Genomic DNA, 18654 nt, shown 5'->3' with positions numbered 1-18654 from the left:
TCGGGCATGGCCGACCAACCTGAGGCATAGTCTAGCTCCCGCTTGTGTGTCTCTCCTTGTTCTGCGTCCGGCTTGGGTCTAAGCCCAAGTTCCATACCATGCTAGTTGGTGGGGTACCCATATCCTTGCGTTAGGCCACCGGTATGCCGAAATAGCGCCAGACTCCATTTGGCTCCGTTTTGTGTGCTGGTCCTGGCATTGGGATGCTGGATACTCTAGGACTGTTCCAAGTCGCTCCGTGTCCCTGTCCCTTCGCTCCTTGGGCTGCATGCTCGGGAGTTGCTCCGTGGTTCGGTTCCATCACTCCTTGGCTCCATGCTTGGGAGTTTTTCACCGTTCCTTCGTTCAGTGGCCCAAGGCCCTGAACCTCGGGTTCCACACCACTGTCCTATGGACACGTGGCATGTGACATGTGGCATCTGTCACGTGGCATAAAGTGGGTTTAGGTTCCGCTTCATGGTGTTATCCTATGGTAAATCACCATAGGTTAAAGGGTAAAAACCACATGTGCTATAGCGTTGCTGAAGTCATCAACGTCATCTTTCATTTGGTCTTCGGATTGTGAGCCGGCGTTCAGGGATCTCAAAGAGTTATTGACAACTCCTCCGGTTTTGGCATATCCTGACTACACTCGACCTTTTATTTTGCGCATGGATACTTCTAACATTGGTCTTAGAGGTGTGTTAATGCAAGAGAGCTCGAGTGTGCCTAATCAGCGCCATCCCATTGCATATATAAGCCGTTACAACCAGCGGAGATGAACTACTCCACGACAGAGAAGGAGTGTTTAGCAGCAGTCTGGGGTTTCGAGAAACTTCATGCATATCTACATGGTTCTCAGACGTTACTTGAAGGTGACCATGTTGTTGTTACTTCGTTATTGAAGCGGAAGAACCTAGTTGGTCGTACTGCTCGGTGGGCTTTGAAGCTTCAGATATATGATTTTGATGTTGTTCATCGCCCAGGGAGTTCTATGGCTAATGCTGATGCCCTTTCTCGAGCTCCTCTTCCTTCTCCACTCTCTTCTCATGTTTTTGACGAGCCTGTTGTTCCAACATCTGTGGATTTTCTAGACGAGGATTCTGTGCTGTCAGCAGTTGCTATACTTGACGTTCAGTGTCCACAAGGTGCATAGCAAAATCAACCTTCACTTGATGAGGTTCGCGAGGCTCAAAAGCTTGAGCCGTGGATTCGAAGGCTTCGAGATGGGTTTGAGAATCCTACATCACTTGCTGATGACTTGCCTTTCCGGCATTTACATTCTTAATATCGCCTTGAAGATGCCCTTCTTTGTTTTGTGGGGACGGATCTTGATGATCATTTACGGCTGGTGGTGCCTTCTATCTTTATTCCACAGTTTTTCCATGCTTACCATGATTCTCCTATTCTAGGTGGGCATATGGGACATCATCGTGTAATCAAGAAGCTGCGCAGGTCTTTCTATTGGCCGGAGATGCGATGTGATATTATCCGATACGTGCATAGCTGTGTTTGGTGCCAAACTCGTAATACTCCCCCTCAGGCTACAGAAGGACGGTTGGAGTCAATTGCAGTTTCCCGTCCGTTTGAGTTGGTGGCGTTTGATCTTATGGGACCTTTTCCACGGTCGACTATTGGCAATGAGTATGTTATTATTGTTTTTGACTATTTGACTTGTTGGGTGGAAGTTGGTGCTCTTGCTAGCGCCTCTGCAATTGCTGTTGGATACTTCCTCCTTAATCGAGTGGTATTCCAGCATTCTTGTCCAGAATGGATTCTTTCGGATAATGGTCCCACATTTATGGCTGAGGCATTTCATATTTTGACGTCTCAGTTGGGGATACGCCACACTTTCACGAGTGCTTATCATCCACAATCAGACAGTCTGGTGGAACAGCTCGTTCAGACATTCAAGGGGATGATTGTGAAGTATGTGAACTTTCAGCATTCAGATTGGGATGGTTATTTGCCATCTCTTCGGTATGCATATGTCACTAGGGTGCAAAGTTCTATTGGTGCTTCACCATATAAACTCCTATATGGTCATGATCCAATATTACCAACAAAGCTGGGTTTACCTTCTCGATTGCCACAAGCTGTGGATGCTAGGTCATGGGATTAGTATTTGACGAGCATTCTTCCACTTGTCCGAGCGGAGTCTGCCGAACACTTAGGCCGCGTACAAGTGGGACAACAACGGCGGTACAACTCCCATCATCATCCACCCGCGAAGTATAAAGTGGATGATTTGGTGTTAGTCTGTTTTCCCCATCTTACGGTACGTGGTTTATCTAAGGGGCTCCTTGCACGGAGGATCATCTTGCTGGATGTCATGCCGAACCTCATAAACTTATGGTCCAACTTGTCGCAACGCCCAATACGGTCCTTTCCACTATTGTGCATATGCAGCGGTTAAAATGCTTCATACAAAGGGATCAGGAGCAGTTAATACCATCTACAGATCCGCCGATGCCTCCTCCTGACGTTCCTCCAGATCCCGGCCCATCTACAAAAGAACCCTGATGGTCTTCTATTATTCCAAGAGGAGGGGATGATGTGAGGGCCAAGTGTATAGCTACAATGCTGTATATTAATATTAGCATAGTGTGATTTTGGTAGCCGTCGAATTGGTTTCAATCCGGACCACTTGCTCCTGTATATAAGCTAAAGTTTTTGGGTTAATTGATATGCACATTTCTGTATTCCATATTCCATGCATTCACAGTGTATGCTTACATCAATTCAAAATTACAAAGCCTGTTTTAACCACCGAAGCTCTAGTCTAGGGAAAGGAAAACAAGTGCAAGAAGTACTTGATAAGCTACTCTCACAAACCCTTGGTGTGATCTTGAACTCCTCTGGTTCATCTTGAGATGCAGCTGGTTCTTCGATTTTGCTGGTTGGGGTTTGTGGGCACAAAAGGATTCAGTTTGCACGGATTTTTCCATAGTTTGGCATCTTTCGACTGTAGTAATCTTCGATACATGAGTCCACAGCCCTTATGGTTTCTTCTCGAAATGCATCTCTGCATGGTGTTTTGGCAATCAGTATTCGGTCAGAGCATGGTATGTACGTACAGCACGGCTGAACTAGCATTGTACTTTGTTTTTGGAGAACTCACATCAACAATCAATGATCTCAGCATGATCGCTCTCATTCCTCACAACACCCCCAACATGTGCGATGTAGATAAAGAAATGCCGTTGCCGGTCCAAAGAGACAAAAGACGGAACCCTTGTTGAATTTGCGATCTTGAAGCATGTTGCCCTAGAAACTGATCTGAAGCCACAGTGAAAAGACTGAACCCTTGCTGTGAATTGTAAAGCCATCTCCTGATGCAGGTTACCCTAGACACTGGGAATCCAGTGCTAGAGCCGAAAGGATGTCCGCTCGCTGCAAGATCTGCCACGGAATTCCCCAAAAGAACAATGAAACCCTTGCTGTGAATCTTGAAGCCATCTCCTGATGCATGTTACCTTAGACACTGGGAATCGCAAGCCATGACGGTCTTCCCCTTCAGAGGTCACTGGGAATTATGAAGCTGTCCTGTTTCGTTCCCAACGTTTTGTGTTGCGTTGGTCTCTGAATCATTAGTATAAAAGTTGCCTCTCCAACCTGACGTTGATAAAAAACCACATTCTCACAATTTTGCTCCGTCTACATATCCACGCTAGTACTATCATCCTCGTGCAGCTTCCAAATATCGCTGATAGTTCTATCATTAATATTCTTCACATCTCGAAAGACCATGCAATGGTCCCTACTTAAAGGCATCCCGGGCTTCTGTAGCAACTACAATTTGTTGATGCTCCTCATAAACCTGTGCGGCACTGAAGCCTCTCCGAAGACGCTCTTCAACCCACTTGATCTTCTGCTTTGATAGTCGTGGAGCTACAGTGGCAGAGATAGGAGCTGTAACATCTTCTGGCCCATGACATATCCTTCCTTGAGCATCATCGTGTTCCATACAATAATACATAATCTTTGCCATTTGAAGACACAACACAAACATTTTGATGGAGAAGTTACACATGCATCCTCACTTGTTTGTTTCCCCACATTGCACTTTCCTCTTCCTTCTTCCAGGACCCTGTTTTGGTTTTTCCGACGAGGTAGGTTCCCACTCATTCCCCCGATGATCATCAAGCCCAAAGCCACACCAGTACTTCTATTCTGCAATGCTGTATTAGGAGGGTTTAGGGTTTAGGAATTACGAGGCGAGCTGTGTCACAAAGAGAGGCAAGTGCTCCCATTCAATATCAGGAGCTAGATTAAAGAACAACCACTCTAGATTTGGAAGACTGGCAGCCAAATCATCCTTGAATTCTGACTGTCCAATGTGTAAATTAGTAAGACCCAGATCTCTAAGAAGTGTGAATGATCCATCCAGGTTGAACAAGTGGATACCACCGCAGTCAATGTCAAGTGTTTCTAGGCGGTGGGGCAACCATTCAAAGCTGTCATCACTATTTTCACTGTCTTCTACTGATGTAAAACTGTTGAAGCCTGATTGAGTTCTTAAACATTCGCTTCAAGGGAGCTCTGCTGACGGACTCCACATCAATTTCACATGTTGTTAGGTTGATAAGTTGCCATCGTCCAACGACACTGGCAAAGTCGATGCTCATAAAACCAATGTTTCAATGCTCCAGTGTCCCCATGCTTTCTGGCACCTTCATTGTACCCTGTGTCATTTCTAGATTTAAATGTCTTAGTTTACGTGAAATTCCAGTCAAATCCAAAACTGATGAGTCCTCTTTTGAACTAACATTCAGCCCCAGCTCTTCCAAGTCGGAGAGCTGGGGCAGTAATGCAATGTTACACTTCATCGGCATCCACCGGGTAGTACATTTTAGATATTTCAGTGATGTCAGGCTGAAAAGCGCATCTGGTAATTCACTCACTTCTGTTCCTTGAATGTCAAGCACTTGAAGGTTTTTCAGCTTGGATATGCTCTCTGGAATAAAACGCATCTTAGAGCATCGCCACAAGCTCAATACCTTGACACCTTGTATGTGATTGATGAAACTGTCATCCACATTAGAAAGTCCTTCACATTTATCCAGAAGTAAGACATTACGCACATGATTATCGGATAGAAAGCTGCCAACATTCTTTGAGATGAATGAGACTTCAGCAAATGTTGCATCCCGAATGCCAATTGTCCAGTCATATCCGAACAGGCATCCCTTCTCGTGCTCTTGCTGTGAAGCGTACTTCCCTTTTAAGATTCTTATGCACAGTTTGCGTAGCATATCGTGTACGATTATACGATCATCGTCATCCCAAGACTTATTTATCTTGACCAGGCATCTCCGTTCCAGTTCATTGACAATCGCTGTGGGTGAGAGTTCTGACCCAACCTCCATCCAACATTTCCTCAAGTCAGTGAACTCAATCTCCTCGTCTTCTGGGAATGCGGCCACATAAAGAAACCACTCTTGCAAGCTTTTCACCCTCATAGTTTCCCAGCTCGTCATAGCTGAACTTCAAGCGCTTGAACATCTGCTTCTCAACGTCTGGGTCATTGGACAAGTGCAACCTCTTATATCATTCTTCCCACACAAGTGGCCCTTCTCTTCTGTGGACAGCCATGGCACTGCCAATCACTTCCAGGGCTAGAGGAAGTCCCTCACATTTTTGAGCTATTTCCTCGGCAAATCCCACAACATCAGGGTCACTGGGTTGTGGATCATGCACACCGAAGGCAAACTTCCAAAACATCTTTTTGCTTTCGTCCATTGATAGCTGATGCACAGGAAATGCCTTTGCATCCAGGCTGCGCAAAATGCCTTCCTTTCTGGTTGTCACCAGGATCCGGCCAGAGGATGGCTGTGCTATAAAATCCAGTTCCTTTGCCCAGCTCCAGTCCCAGACATCATCCAGTACCAGCAAGACACGGTTACCAGCAGCAACATCGTGTGCCAAGTGCTTCATGTCGTCAAGGGTTCCTCTGGCCCTCTCTTTCATTTCACCCCATTCAAGAGCATTGAGGAGCTGGGCCTTGAGATCGTCCTCCGAAGCATCTTTCTTCCATAGTTGCAGCTAGACGTGCAAACGTTCCAACGGGTCGACGTTTAAACGCCGTTTAAAACGTTTTTTTCACATTTACATGTTAAAGCCTAAAATGATTAAGAAAACACTAATATTTACTAAAGACACTTTAATCTGATATTAAGTTTATAAAACCTAACCAAATAACATACTAAAACAAATGAAAGAACAAGTTTTAGTCGTCTTCTGATTTGGTTCCTCAAAAGCTTCTTGCAGATCCAAAATCCTCTTCCAATGAGGCTCCAACTCCAGCTTGTCTATATCAATCTCCAGCATCCTCAAACCTTCACTCTCCAGCTTCTGAGCAACCCACAAGTTTGTGTGAATGTAAACCAGCTTCTCAGCATTTGTGGGAAGCAAGCGGGACCTATGCTTTGTTTGTATCAAGCTCCATGTGCTCTAATTCCTCTCACATGGAGAAGCACAAACAACTTGGCTTAAAATCCAGAGAGCCATGCGACGTAGATCAGGCATCTCTAAACCAAAAGAACTCCACCAGGTTACTGGAAACTTTCTAGTCTCCCAATCTTTGGCAACAGGTAACCTTATTTGCCTTCCAAGCTGTTGCCAAAACCTCTCAAACTGTGCCTGCAATCTATGCTACAAGTCCAGATCACCTCCACTGAAAACATGCATGTACTCCAGCCAGTTCCCGCATGCCTCATTGTCCAGCTTGTCGTTCTCCGGGTTATCCCCCAGAAACAGAGGATGAAGAGCAAAAGCAGCTCCATGAATGACGTTGTGCATTTGAAACCACCTTGCCTCCTTCAGACCATGTGATTCAAGTAGGAAATCCTTGATTTGTCCCACTTCCTCATGTGCATAAATTCTGTTTCGAGCTCCCTCATCCATCTTCTCGATCAGCCGATCAACAGCTTCAAAGATGAGGCTTGAAGTCGCCCCCTCCCGATCAGCGAGCCGAAGAACTCAAAGTAAAGGTCCGAGCAAAATTAACAAATTCTCGCACCACTCCCAGAACGAGTCATCGAGAACACAAGATTGCAACTCCAGGCCCTCCGGCTTCTTAGACCAGTCAAGTCGCTCTCATTCTTGGCTCACCACCATTCTTCGAAGCCCAGAGAGATTCGTGGTCTCCAGAAGCTGAGACATCACGAGAAATATAAGCAAACCTCGTGGTCACAGGCTTTATCAGATCCTGTTTGCAGAAAGTTCTATAAAGAGTTAGAACCCGTGGCTTTGAGGTGATGAAGGAGTTGTCTTTGCACAGCCATTGACGAAAGGCTGCACCCAAGACAGAGCTCCAATATCTTCGAACAGCAAGTCCATAATGTGGCAAATGCAGCGAACGTGTACAATCTGTGGAAACTCCTGCTGCAAAAGCTCCCCCATGACCACGCAGTTGCTTGCATTGTCCGTCACCACCTGCACAACGTTTTCCGTGCCAACCTCGGCAATCACTTGTTTCAGCTGCTCAAACAACCATGCTCTGGTTTTTTTCGCATTCTTGCTGTCCACAGCCTTCAGGAAAATTGAGCCTCTCACAGAACTGACCATGAAGTTGATAAAAGACCGCTTCTTGATATCAGACCAGCCATTCGTGACAATGGTACAACCATATGTCCTCCAACTTAGCTGCACATCTTCAAGCTGCTTCTGAACGTTGTTGTAGATTCGCTGTAGCTCAGTTATCCGCAACTTCTCATATCCCATGAGGTTGTCAATCATTGGACGCCCCACTTTTGCGGCAACTTTCAGCATTCTCTTCAAGTTGTCTCTTTGGATTGTGTTGAAGGAGATGTTCTCGGCAAAGAAGAACTCTGCAACAGCATCATCTAGTGCCTCAGCCGAAGCAGTATCAAAAAATGTCACCAAATTTCCATCAGAGGATCTGCATTTTGCTGCTCTGCTTGTCCCAGCACTGGACCAGTTCTCTGTGCTTGCCACCATAGATTCTGCTGGGCCCCCTGAACCCTGTGCGGCTTGCTGCAGCAAATGCAACTATGATGGCAACTATGATGGGCATCTGTTGCATTTTGCTCGGACCTTTACTTTGAGTTCTTCGGCTCGCTGATCGGGAGGGGGCGACTTCAAGCCTCATCTTTGAAGCTGTTGATCGGCTGATCGAGAAGATGGATGAGGGAGCTCGAAACGGAATTTATGCACATGAGGAAGTGGGACAAATCAAGGATTTCCTACTTGAATCACATGGTCTGAAGGAGGCAAGGTGGTATCAAATGCACAACGTCATTCATGGAGCTGCTTTTGCTCTTCATCCTCTGTTTCTGGGGGATAACCCGGAGAACGACAAGCTGGACAATGAGGCATGCGGGAACTGGCTGGAGTACATGCATGTTTATAGTGGAGGTGATCTGGACTTGCAGCTGAGATTGCAGGCACAGTTTGAGAGGTTTCGGCAACAGCTTGGACAGCAAATAAGGTTACCTATTGCCAAAGATCGGGAAACTAGAAAGTTTCCAGTAACCTGGTGGAGTTCTTTTGGTTTAGAGATGCCTGATCTACGTCGCATGGCTCTCCGGATTTTAAGCCAAGTTGTTTGCGCTTTTCCATGCGAGAGGAATTAGAGCTCATGGAGCTTGATACAAACAAAGCATAGGTCCCACTTGCTTCCCACAAATGCTGAGAAGCTGGTTTACATTCACACAAACTTGTGGGTTGCTCAAAAGCTGGAGAGTGAAGGTTTGAGGATGCTAGAGATTGATATAGACAAGCTGGAGTTGGAGCCTCATTGGAAGAGGATTTTGGATCTACAAGAAGCTTTTGAGGAACCAAATCAAGCTGTTAAGGAGTTTAGTATCGATGAAGGATGGAAGATGATTCGGAATCGGAAGACGACTAAAATGGCTTCTTCTTTCATTTTTTTTAGTATGTTATTTGGTTAGGAACTTCTGCTGCGCTTTCTAGCATATGGTCCTATCGATTTTCTTGACGATGGTGAGTTCTTTGTTCATGTTGTCTTCTGGTCTGATCCTGAAATTTTCAGGAATGAATTTGCTGAACTTGATAGTTGTTTTCACATCTATTGTGGCACTCAGTTCTCATTCGTTTCCAAATTTAACATCAATAAAAATTATGCGGTGGTTTTACTCTTCGAAGAAGTATTTTGCAAAAATGGGGGTCTTACTGGATCCGCTTTAGAGGCCCCACCATCGGTCGTTCCAGCTGCAGAGTCTTCTGAAGCACCGCTGTCGCGTCACAGGCGTTCTTCCCAAGTTTTACAGGTTTCTGGTTTTCCGTCTAATATCGGTGAAAGGAGGGGTTCAAGAACCGCACTTCAAGATGCCGTGATAACTCTGGACGAGATTCTCAGCAGTCCAAAAATTGTCCCCGATTTCATCTGGAGTCTGCAGAAGATCAACTTTGTGGTGAGCACATGCTTATCTTATTTTGCTCGACATTGTACATTGTTTTGGAGCAGGTCTTTTTGCTAGACTGTTTGATGAAGATCGTTGCACAGGGACTTATTTTGTGCCAGACGCATACCTGAGTGACTGGTACAACATCTTGGACTTGTTTATTCTCGTCACCGATGCGCTTATTCTTCTGAAGTATAATGCTGAGGATGAAGCTTCCATACCAACCGTCGGTGCGTTTACTTCTCTTCGGTCATTTCGTTTCGTGGTTCGGTTTACAGGACTGAGGTCATTATTATCGAATTACCTGTGAAATATAATAATGCAATGACCCGACAATATGAACCGAGCATATTGTACCGGCCTCTATGTTAATGACATCGGCATCCTTGCTCCCCGAGCCTGGGTTAATAACGTTTTCCACTTCGACGACATCCAGAATGCCCTCCTCAGTATGTTCGCCTGCTCCACTTTCGACAACTGGCTGATGCACTTCATGTATCCTGTCATGGACATCACTAGGGAAGACCACCAGCCTGTTCGGAACGCAAGTCCTGTCAATGCCTTGTTTTTCGTGGCATTCTGCTGTATCGGGGGATTTTATATCGTCAAAGTTTTCATCGGGGTGTTTATGAACGAGTTCGGAAAAAATTCTGGAGCAGTTCTTCTCACAGAGAGGCAGAAGCTGTGGAGGGACATGAACCGTATCATCCAGAAAACTTATGCTATTCCGCTGGCTCGACGACCAAGCAATCCCATCCGGGGGATGTGCTTCTACTTGATTCGCAATCTGACATATCAAAAGTGCATGATCCTCGCACTCCTTGGCTACTCTGGGCTACTTGCGACTAACTATGCTGGCCAGTCGGCAGTTGTTTCGGACCGGTGTCAGATGGCTCACTGTGCGATTACAACATATTTCCTGCTCGAATCCGTGATGGAGTTCCTTGGCGACGAGGTACCTCATTCATCGTTTTCTCGATTGTTTTTTGTTTGACCACCTGGTTTTTCCTTTCTCCAGTGGAAGGTCTATAAGAATGAGGTTGCACGGCAGATGACGTTTGGACTCTCCATAATGGCCGCCATTGGTCTCTTGGGAAAGAAGGGAACGGTGAGGGGCTATGTCGGCCACACTGCCTACATTGCTCAAGTTTTTTGCATCATTCCTCACGTAGTGAGAGTGCGGGTTATTATGCGAACAATGTTCATCTGTTTGCCAACTGTAGCTGAGATACTTGTTCTTCTCGCAATTTTCATGTATATGTTTGCGGGGATGGCTTTCCAACTCTTCAGTGCAATGAAGGAAGGGACCTGCATTGGCCCGTCTGTCAACTTTCGCACTTTCGTCAACGCTTTCATTAACTGGTCTTGCGTTATGATGGATACCACAATTGATGCACCTGCCTGCACCAACGGTAAAACACTACTCGGTGATGATTGTGGCTATCCAGAGGGCGGGACTATCTTCTTCACCTTCTTGGTCTTGGTCGGGAGTCACATATTCATGAACTTGTTCGTGGCTGTCATACTGGATGCTGTAACCTTCGGCCTTTTGAACGAGAACTCTATGGTTATGCCGGAGCACCTGTTAGCATATCGAAACTTGTGGAGCCAAGAACCATTCGATCCCAAGTAAGCCACTTACTTACGTTCAAGTCCTTGTGGAACTAACTTTACAATCGTCCAGTGCTATGGGATACATTGGCATGCACAAGCTGCAACGATTTGTAAACGCCCTCGGTGACCCGCTGAGCCGGCACTACAAGTCTCCATTTCGAGTCCATCTCGGACTCCATCTCGGTCCATCTCAGACTCCATCTCGGGTCCATCTCGGACTCCATCTTGGACTCCATCTCGAACTCCGTTTTGGTTCATCTCAGTCCATCTCGTACTCCATCTCGGACTCCATCTCAAGTCCATCTCGGACTCCATCTCATGTCATGTTTTGGTCCTCTTGTGTCCCTTTTCTAGAGACTCACTTATTGCTTGCTTCGTACTTGTTCTTCAAGAACTTCATTGGGAGTTCCACTCTCGATCTTGACCTTTGAAGTTGGAGCTTTTAGTCCAAACGTGTTATGCTCGTTTGGCTTTCACTTCGACCACTACCATGTGGCACCCTTTCGACTCCACTTTGGGCCTAGGGATGTGGTGTCTCACACATTGATTGTTGTTGAAGAGCAACTTCAAGCCTCTCATCCTCAAGATCTTCTCTAAAACGCCTTTTGATCTTCTATAAGCAACAACCAACTGATCAACTGCAGCAACAGTTGCAACAACCATAGAAACCATAGCCATTGCCTTGTTCATCCCACCTGAACCCTAATGATGTGACATTGATCAATGACAAATCAGCATAACTTGACTTTAGAATATTCTAGAATAGTCTGACATGGATGATGGTTACATGTATAGTGCCACCATCATTTTATCACCGTCACTGCACAGAAAATGACGGTGACAGTCACATGTGTAGCGTTTGCCCGGGCGAGGCTTATTGGAGTCCACACTCGGTCAAAGCCCTTATTGTGCTAAAATCTTGATGGCCCTTGCTTGTTGTGCCGTTCCCAAGCCAATCCTCCCCCCAAGCCCTAGCTCCCGCCATGTCCTTTATCGCTGCCCTGCTGCATCCCAAGAAGTCCCTGCTAATCTGCCACCCGATCCTATGTAACAAACCCCTCCTTGCCACATCAAATCTCCTTGCCGAGTCATCCCTCCATGTGTTCTGCCTCACTTTGTTCTACAGGCTCGCTACAGGTTTAGTAGTTCTTCCCTCTGATAAAATGGAAACACTTCCACATGTTTCCCCTTGTAATCTTACCTCATTTTTTATATAGAATGTCTACTTTGCCATACCCTCAGCCATTGCTGCGTCACTGTTTAGCATCCTAGCTGCCCAAATCAATGCTGCCTAGTACTATTGCACAGACTCACCTCTCTTGAATTTGCGATCCCTCATCATGAGGAAGGCACGTTCAGCAGGCTGTCCAAGCTGGAAGAGGTGGTGGCGATGTTGAATTGCCTCCTCCCAAGATTCCTCTTCAACTCCACTCTGATGGGCCATAAAAAATTGTTGTGCTTCCCCTTCTAGAGCCATGCATAATCTCTCTCCCTGCCACTTGTTGTTGTGTGCTGCACACTTGAAAATCTCTAGATAGAGCTCAAAGTCTTCTCCCATTTTGTATATAGGATACTTGACACGAGCCGATGGTGAAACTTCTGGGCAGAAAAGCTCCTTTCTCATTATAACATTTCCCACTACTGCTGACAGTTTGCCCAATCGTTGTGTGACTTGGAGGTCCTTCAAGAGTGCAACCATGGCTGCAGCCAGATGCTCGTTGTCAGCATTCTCCAACAGCCTCTCATCGTGGTTCCTTAAACAGCCAATCAAATGCATCCTCCCTTTCCTTGAGTGGGAGTGGAGCATTCAAGTCCCCTTCATGGCTAGATGCCCGTCCTTGTGACAGCGGAGATGCCATGCTTCCAGTTCATGCCAAATAAGGAAGGCGCCATGGCCCAAGCATGTCTAGCACCTAGGGTAGATCACCAAGATCCCCCCACCACTAGCCGCCTTGGCTCAGCTCATTCCTCAGCACCTAGGGTAGATCCGGAAGGGTGCCACGTGGTAGTGGCCGAAGCGAAAGCCAAATGAGTGTAACACGTTTGGACCGAAAGCTCTGATTTGAAAGGCCAAGAGCGGGAGTGGAACTCCCAGCGAAGGGCTCGAGGAACGAGTAGGAAGCAAGCAATAAGCGAGGCTCCAAAAAGGGACCCGAAAGGACCAACACGTGACACGTGGATGAGTCTGAGATGGAGTCCAAGATGGACCAAGACGGAGTCCGAGATGGAGTCCGAGATGGATCCAAGATAGAGTCCGAGATGGAGTCCGAGATGGACCCGAGTTGGAGTCTGAGATGGAGTTTGAGATGAACCAAGACGGAGTCTGAAATGAAGTCCGAGATGGATCCAAGATGGAGTCCGAGATGGAGTCCGAGATGGACCCGCGATGGAGTCCGAAATGGAGTCCGAGATGGAGTCCGAGATGGACCCGAGATGGAGTCCGAGATGGACCCAAGATGGAGTCCGAGATGGAGTCCGAGATGGACTGAGACGGAGTCCGAGATGGAGTCCAAGATGGAGTCCGAGATGGGATCCAAGATGGAGTCTGAGAAGGACCCAAGATGGAGTTCGAGGTCGAGACCGAGACCAGGACCGGGACCGAGACTGAGCCCGAGCTCGAGTCCGAGCCCGAGGCCGAGTCCGAGTCCGAGCCCGAGGCCGAGTCTGAGTCCGAGTCCGAGTTCGAGTCTTAGAGGGTGAAAGCCCAAAGCGTTCATCTCCCAGACCCTGGGGGGTTTGGTGAGCTCCAAAAGTATAGTAGGGGGAGGACTGCAGTGGAGCTAGTTTGGCTAGGAAAGGCCAATTTGGCCCAAGAAGGCTGTACCCAGTGTTGGGTGATGAGCTGCCCACTGGGAAGTCCAAGACTAGAGTGAACACATACCGATAAGCAAGGTAGCTTGGTGAAGTGTTCAAGAGGCAGCTCTAGTTCCCCCAGAAGATCGATTGGCCGATGCTCCCAGTCCAAGTGTGGGTAGCACTACCTACTTGGATACCATGCGTGGCTCAATAGAACCTCGCTCTAAGCCCATGGCTAGAGCACCCAAAGGCGGAAGGCGGGGAGAGTACCCATGAGGCTTGCGTAAGGCCACAGTGTTCCTAAATGTTGTCCCAAAGGCCCAGATTGTGGAAAGGAAGAGGAGTAGTCCTTTAGTGTAGTGACCAAGGATACAGTCGTGTGGTGAGGAAGTCCTAGAGGACCGTGGGACTTAGTGGTCAGGCCTGTGGGCCTTGATCCAGTGGTAGTGTTGGCGAACTCAGCCAAGGACAGAGAGGGACTTGGTGGGGACCAAAAAGGAAATATTGGGGAAGGCTATTCCCCATGTCTGTGGGCATCCTAAGGATGCTAAGGAGTGGATCTAAGATGACCACTCATGGATGGATGGCCCAGTCTTGGAGAGATGGGATTGCAATGCAAGTGGTGTTGGACCACCGATGTGACCAAGGTGATTGGGCATGGCCTAGTGTAACGGGCCGGTATGTTGGTGGTGCCTTGGGGTGTCAGTCATAGGACCAGACACGTGGAGCACTTGAACCAAGTGCAAAGGTTGAGTGGCATGGATGCCATTCTCGGGGCTAGCAAGCCCCAAGTCCTGAGTGGGACTTATAGAGGTTATGAATGAGACTCCTCCAAGTGGTCGGAGGTGCGGTTAAGTGACTATAGTAGAATGGAAATAATTAGTCACTTACAATTTGGTATCGGAGTTGTTCCTTAGTCCGACTTTTATTGGTGCTCAAGTATATCGCCATTGATGTTGGCATCGGAAGGTCCTAGGAGTGGGCCTATCCGTGAGGAGTAGCATATCGAGAGGACATGGCTCTCCACTCAAGTTCATGCGTGAACTTGGGTGTGAGGTGGTGAATAGAAAAAGGCTAATAATGGAACGACTTTGGGATCTTGGGAACAGTGCAAGGTTTTCCTCATTGAGTTGAGGATGTGATCTAGATGAGCGTTTGACTCAGCAAACGGGCTAACATAGTTGTGGTAAACAACTATAGTTGGGATTGCAGGGAAGATATAGACTCCAAAACGATAAAGGAGTCACAAGATTACCCTTATATAGTTGAGGCTGGTGCTAATGAATTTGAGACTGGAATTAATTACCGTGGAAGGTCAAATACGGAAGAGGACACAAGTCTTTGAAATGGTATCCAGGGCTACTTCTAATAAATGCTGGAACAACCCAAGGAGTTGAGGATGTACTTAGAGGATGAGTTAGTATTCTCATCACATGGACAAGTGATCCTAAAGGGCAAAAGGTTGCCCCAAGAGAACAAATCAAATGTCGGAGTAACATTTGCAAAGATGGTCCTTGTGAGTAGGACTTGAATACAAAAAGTTGTATTCCAGTGAGCTGGCACCTCAAAGGTGGGACCTCATGGGTCATCGGATGACAAAGTCCAAAAAGCTGGAGGACTCAAATAGAGTCAAGGAATAATCCTAAAGGATTGATAGAAGCATTTGGACTGAGGTGTGTGGTACCCCACGAATGATGGGGGGGGATCATAGGATCCAAGGATGAGAACAGAGAGTATCTCATCGATGCAGAATGTGCCATGCTAAAGTCTTGGGAAAGGTGTTCCTAGAAAAAACAACTTTGGTGCAGAGTTGTGTGCAAACATTATGGTGTAGTGCTAACGGATAGTTAGCATGAGAAACGACTGGGTTGGTCTTGGCAAAGACCTAGACACAAGTGCAAAGTGTCATAAATGCAGACGCATGGAGCCAATGGTGTGGAAACACCAAATGGGCCAAGGTGTGATGCCTTGAGGTTATGTTGATGGATTCATGGGAATCCTTTACCAAGGGAATGGCATAGCCTAAGCTGGAAGGTATGTGGTTAGAGTGTGGTGACCCAAATAATGATGGAGGTGTGGAAGCACCAAGCAATGAGTTGTAGGACTTGACAACTATAAGGCAACTAAGCAAGAGGTGCAAGATAATTGGTTAAATAGGTAGAAGATAGCTACCTAAGACTTCTTAATGAGGATAAGGAAGTTAGATATACCCTTATGGGGGAAAAATTGTTTATGTTGCGAAATAATAAGTCAATGTCGTAAAGGGAATGCTCATTGCCAAAGAAAGCCATCATTGGGACACCCAAACACTCTAAAACACCAAGAAGTGGTGTTTGGTGTAGCAAGTGCATTAGATAAGGCCCAAAGGACTAAGTCCCTAGCGAATGATGGATAAGAGGGGCTATCCAAATGTCTAAGATTGTGGAAATGGGAGAAATCCATTTACCTGATTTGGACAAAGCCAAAAATGAAATTTTGGCAAGGCTAGTGATGGGTATATAGAGGCTCATAAATAGCAACGTTAATCCCAATGTGTGGGATTATAAGGTGAGCATGCCCAGATTGAGGAACCACTCCCTAAGCTACTGGGTAGGTTCATCCCTATGAATACTTGTTAAGGCATGGTAAAAAATGCAAAGCTATCCTCCTAGTCTAGAGGAGAATAACCAAAATAACCATATGAGGCCAAGAGGCAAGTAGTATTGGGATGGAACTGAACCATAGAAATCGAAGGGCATAACCAACAGTGGTTATGCAAGTTGGGAGTGGAGAATCAAGAGGGTGCTCAAGGATGTTGCTACTAGCAACTGCGATGCCATGGAGAGTCTAAAACGTGGAATTATCCACGTTAGACCATATGGTGAGTAAGGAGCTTACGAAGGCAAAGCCTTAGCAAGCTAAGGAACAGAGTTCTTTAAAGGTTCCCAAAAACAATTCTAGGTGGATAAGTACCTAGAAAGCCAAGTGTAAATGGTTCCTAGAACGCGTGAAATCAAAGTAGCATAACAGAAGCGTGATCTTGAAGCTGGCCATGAGGCAAGGCTATTGAGGTTGGGGAAGTAGTTCCCGAGTGTTCAAAGAAAGGGTTTTGAATGAAAGTCAATGGTTAAGGACTTTCACGTTTATGCATGAACCATGTTACGGTGGCCGAATGACTTGCTAAGTAAAATTGGCATGTCAAAGGAACAAATCCCTTAGTTGAAGGTGCTAACTTCAAAAGGGGTGGCCCATGGGGCCAAGCATGGAGGAGTCCATGCATGATCACAGACTTGTCAAGTGAGAGAACTTGGCAGTGCGGAGGAATTAGGTTCCTAAGCTGTGATCTATAGCGCGCTTTAAGTATAAGATGGTGCACCGGAGTGGGGAGTCACGCTAAACATCCTGTGCGATGCCATCCGTAAATGCATATATGGAGGTTGGGTTCGAGTCCCGACCCTCTAGTGCTTGGGTTCGAGTCCCAAATCACTAGGGTGTGGTGATGGTTTGGAATATAAGGACACTCATTTTTCAGTGGTCATGGACTCTCAGTAAGGAGACTGGTTTAGGCACACAGCCAAACGAGGGATGCCTTGGAGTCGTGATGCACGGTTATATTGTTTAGTGTGGTTCGGTATATCTAACTTGAACACTTTGGTGCCAGTGGCACCAAGGACGTGGTGAATGAGATGGGGACACCCAGTCTCAGTTGCTATGGACCCTTAGTCGGAAGGGCTGGCTTGGGTGCACCGCCAAGTGTGGGGGATGCCCCCAAGGTCATGCTCAACAACTTAAAAGTCTGGAAGACCTAGTACCTATTGGCAAACCTGTTAAGGTGCCAAGGTTAGATCACTAAGTGGTCTTATGGCTAAAACAAGGAAAAAGTCCTTGTGAGTTTAAGGGATAAAGTTCCTAGTTCAAAAGTGTTGATTTAAACTATTGATAATGGTGTGGTTTAGTCAAGATGACTAAGTGGGAAGAACACCTAAGGGAAATAAGCTATGTCAAGGCAATGGCATAGTAAGTCTGAGGAAAGTAGTCTCTACAAGAGATCCAAGGGAGGGTCCCAAAAGTTGGGCCGTGGATAGAGCCCACAACAGAAAATGTTAAAGAAACGTACTAGGGGTGAACACTCTCTGGACTTGGCAAAGCAAAGTGTTGCTATGGAACCGAAAGGAAACCTCGAAAATGGAGGTAGCAATCCTATGTTGCTGGGTGCAACAATCAAGGATAGGAGCAAAAGACTAGTGGCTAAGAAAAGAGCCATACAAATCATAGGAAAGAATCCAAATGGCAAAGTTAGGTGAGAAGCCGATTAAAACTGCAGCAAACACGCACACATATGCAGTGCACCCCATCTCTTGCAGTATGAAAACTAGGGAGAAGAAACCGTATGTTCTGGGGGACCTTGCAAAACGGCTTGGAGCGATGGTGATAGAGAACCGGCCAGTTCAGGAGGTGGTTGCAGAAATCAACCAAATGGCAGATGGAACGGTATATCAGAAGCCATTTGATTGGACAGACACCAGTCATCATTTATGGCATGTATATTGTCTAGCCAAGCACTATCCGCATCTCCATAATCTGCTCAACCGGATGGGTTCTTCGACCACTGAACATGAGCGTGGAAGTATTAGAGAAGAGATGGCATTACTATTGGGTTTAAATCCTGATAGTGTGGAGAGCGATGAAATTCCAAGATTATTGTATAGGCGTTGGAGGCAAAAAATAACAGTCTGAGATGGCATGTATTTATTTAAAAATGTAACTTATTATGGCATGGGGTTCCATGCCATTGTATTAATATTAAAAGACAATTCTTTGAGAGGATTTGCATTATACTAGAAGTGTTACAGCATGTTATTGGAAGTCTACGAAGTTATTTTATTAATAAGGGGAA

At 46.4% G+C, this 18654-nt stretch overlaps 2 protein-coding genes across 1 annotated transcript; one reads left to right on the top strand and one right to left on the bottom strand.

Moving 5' to 3' along the window:
- The window catches only part of LOC112351139 (voltage-dependent calcium channel type A subunit alpha-1-like), a 123386-nt gene that overhangs the window by 29565 nt on the left and 75167 nt on the right, over positions 1–18654 (top strand).
- LOC112351177 (putative disease resistance protein At1g59780) lies at positions 4190–5459 on the bottom strand. Its single transcript, XM_024688534.1, has 2 exons — positions 4700–5459; positions 4190–4485 (listed from the first exon to the last, which is right to left on the bottom strand). Exons 1-2 carry the CDS (start codon positions 5457–5459, stop codon positions 4190–4192), a joined length of 1056 nt encoding a protein of 351 aa, XP_024544302.1.

This window comes from Selaginella moellendorffii, unplaced genomic scaffold (assembly GCF_000143415.4).
Source record: "Selaginella moellendorffii unplaced genomic scaffold, v1.0 SELMOscaffold_58, whole genome shotgun sequence".
In the NCBI taxonomy this organism is placed as follows: Eukaryota; Viridiplantae; Streptophyta; class Lycopodiopsida; order Selaginellales; family Selaginellaceae; genus Selaginella; species Selaginella moellendorffii.
The sequence above is the reverse complement of the archived record's forward strand: the minus strand, read 5'-3'. Positions and strand labels throughout refer to the sequence as shown.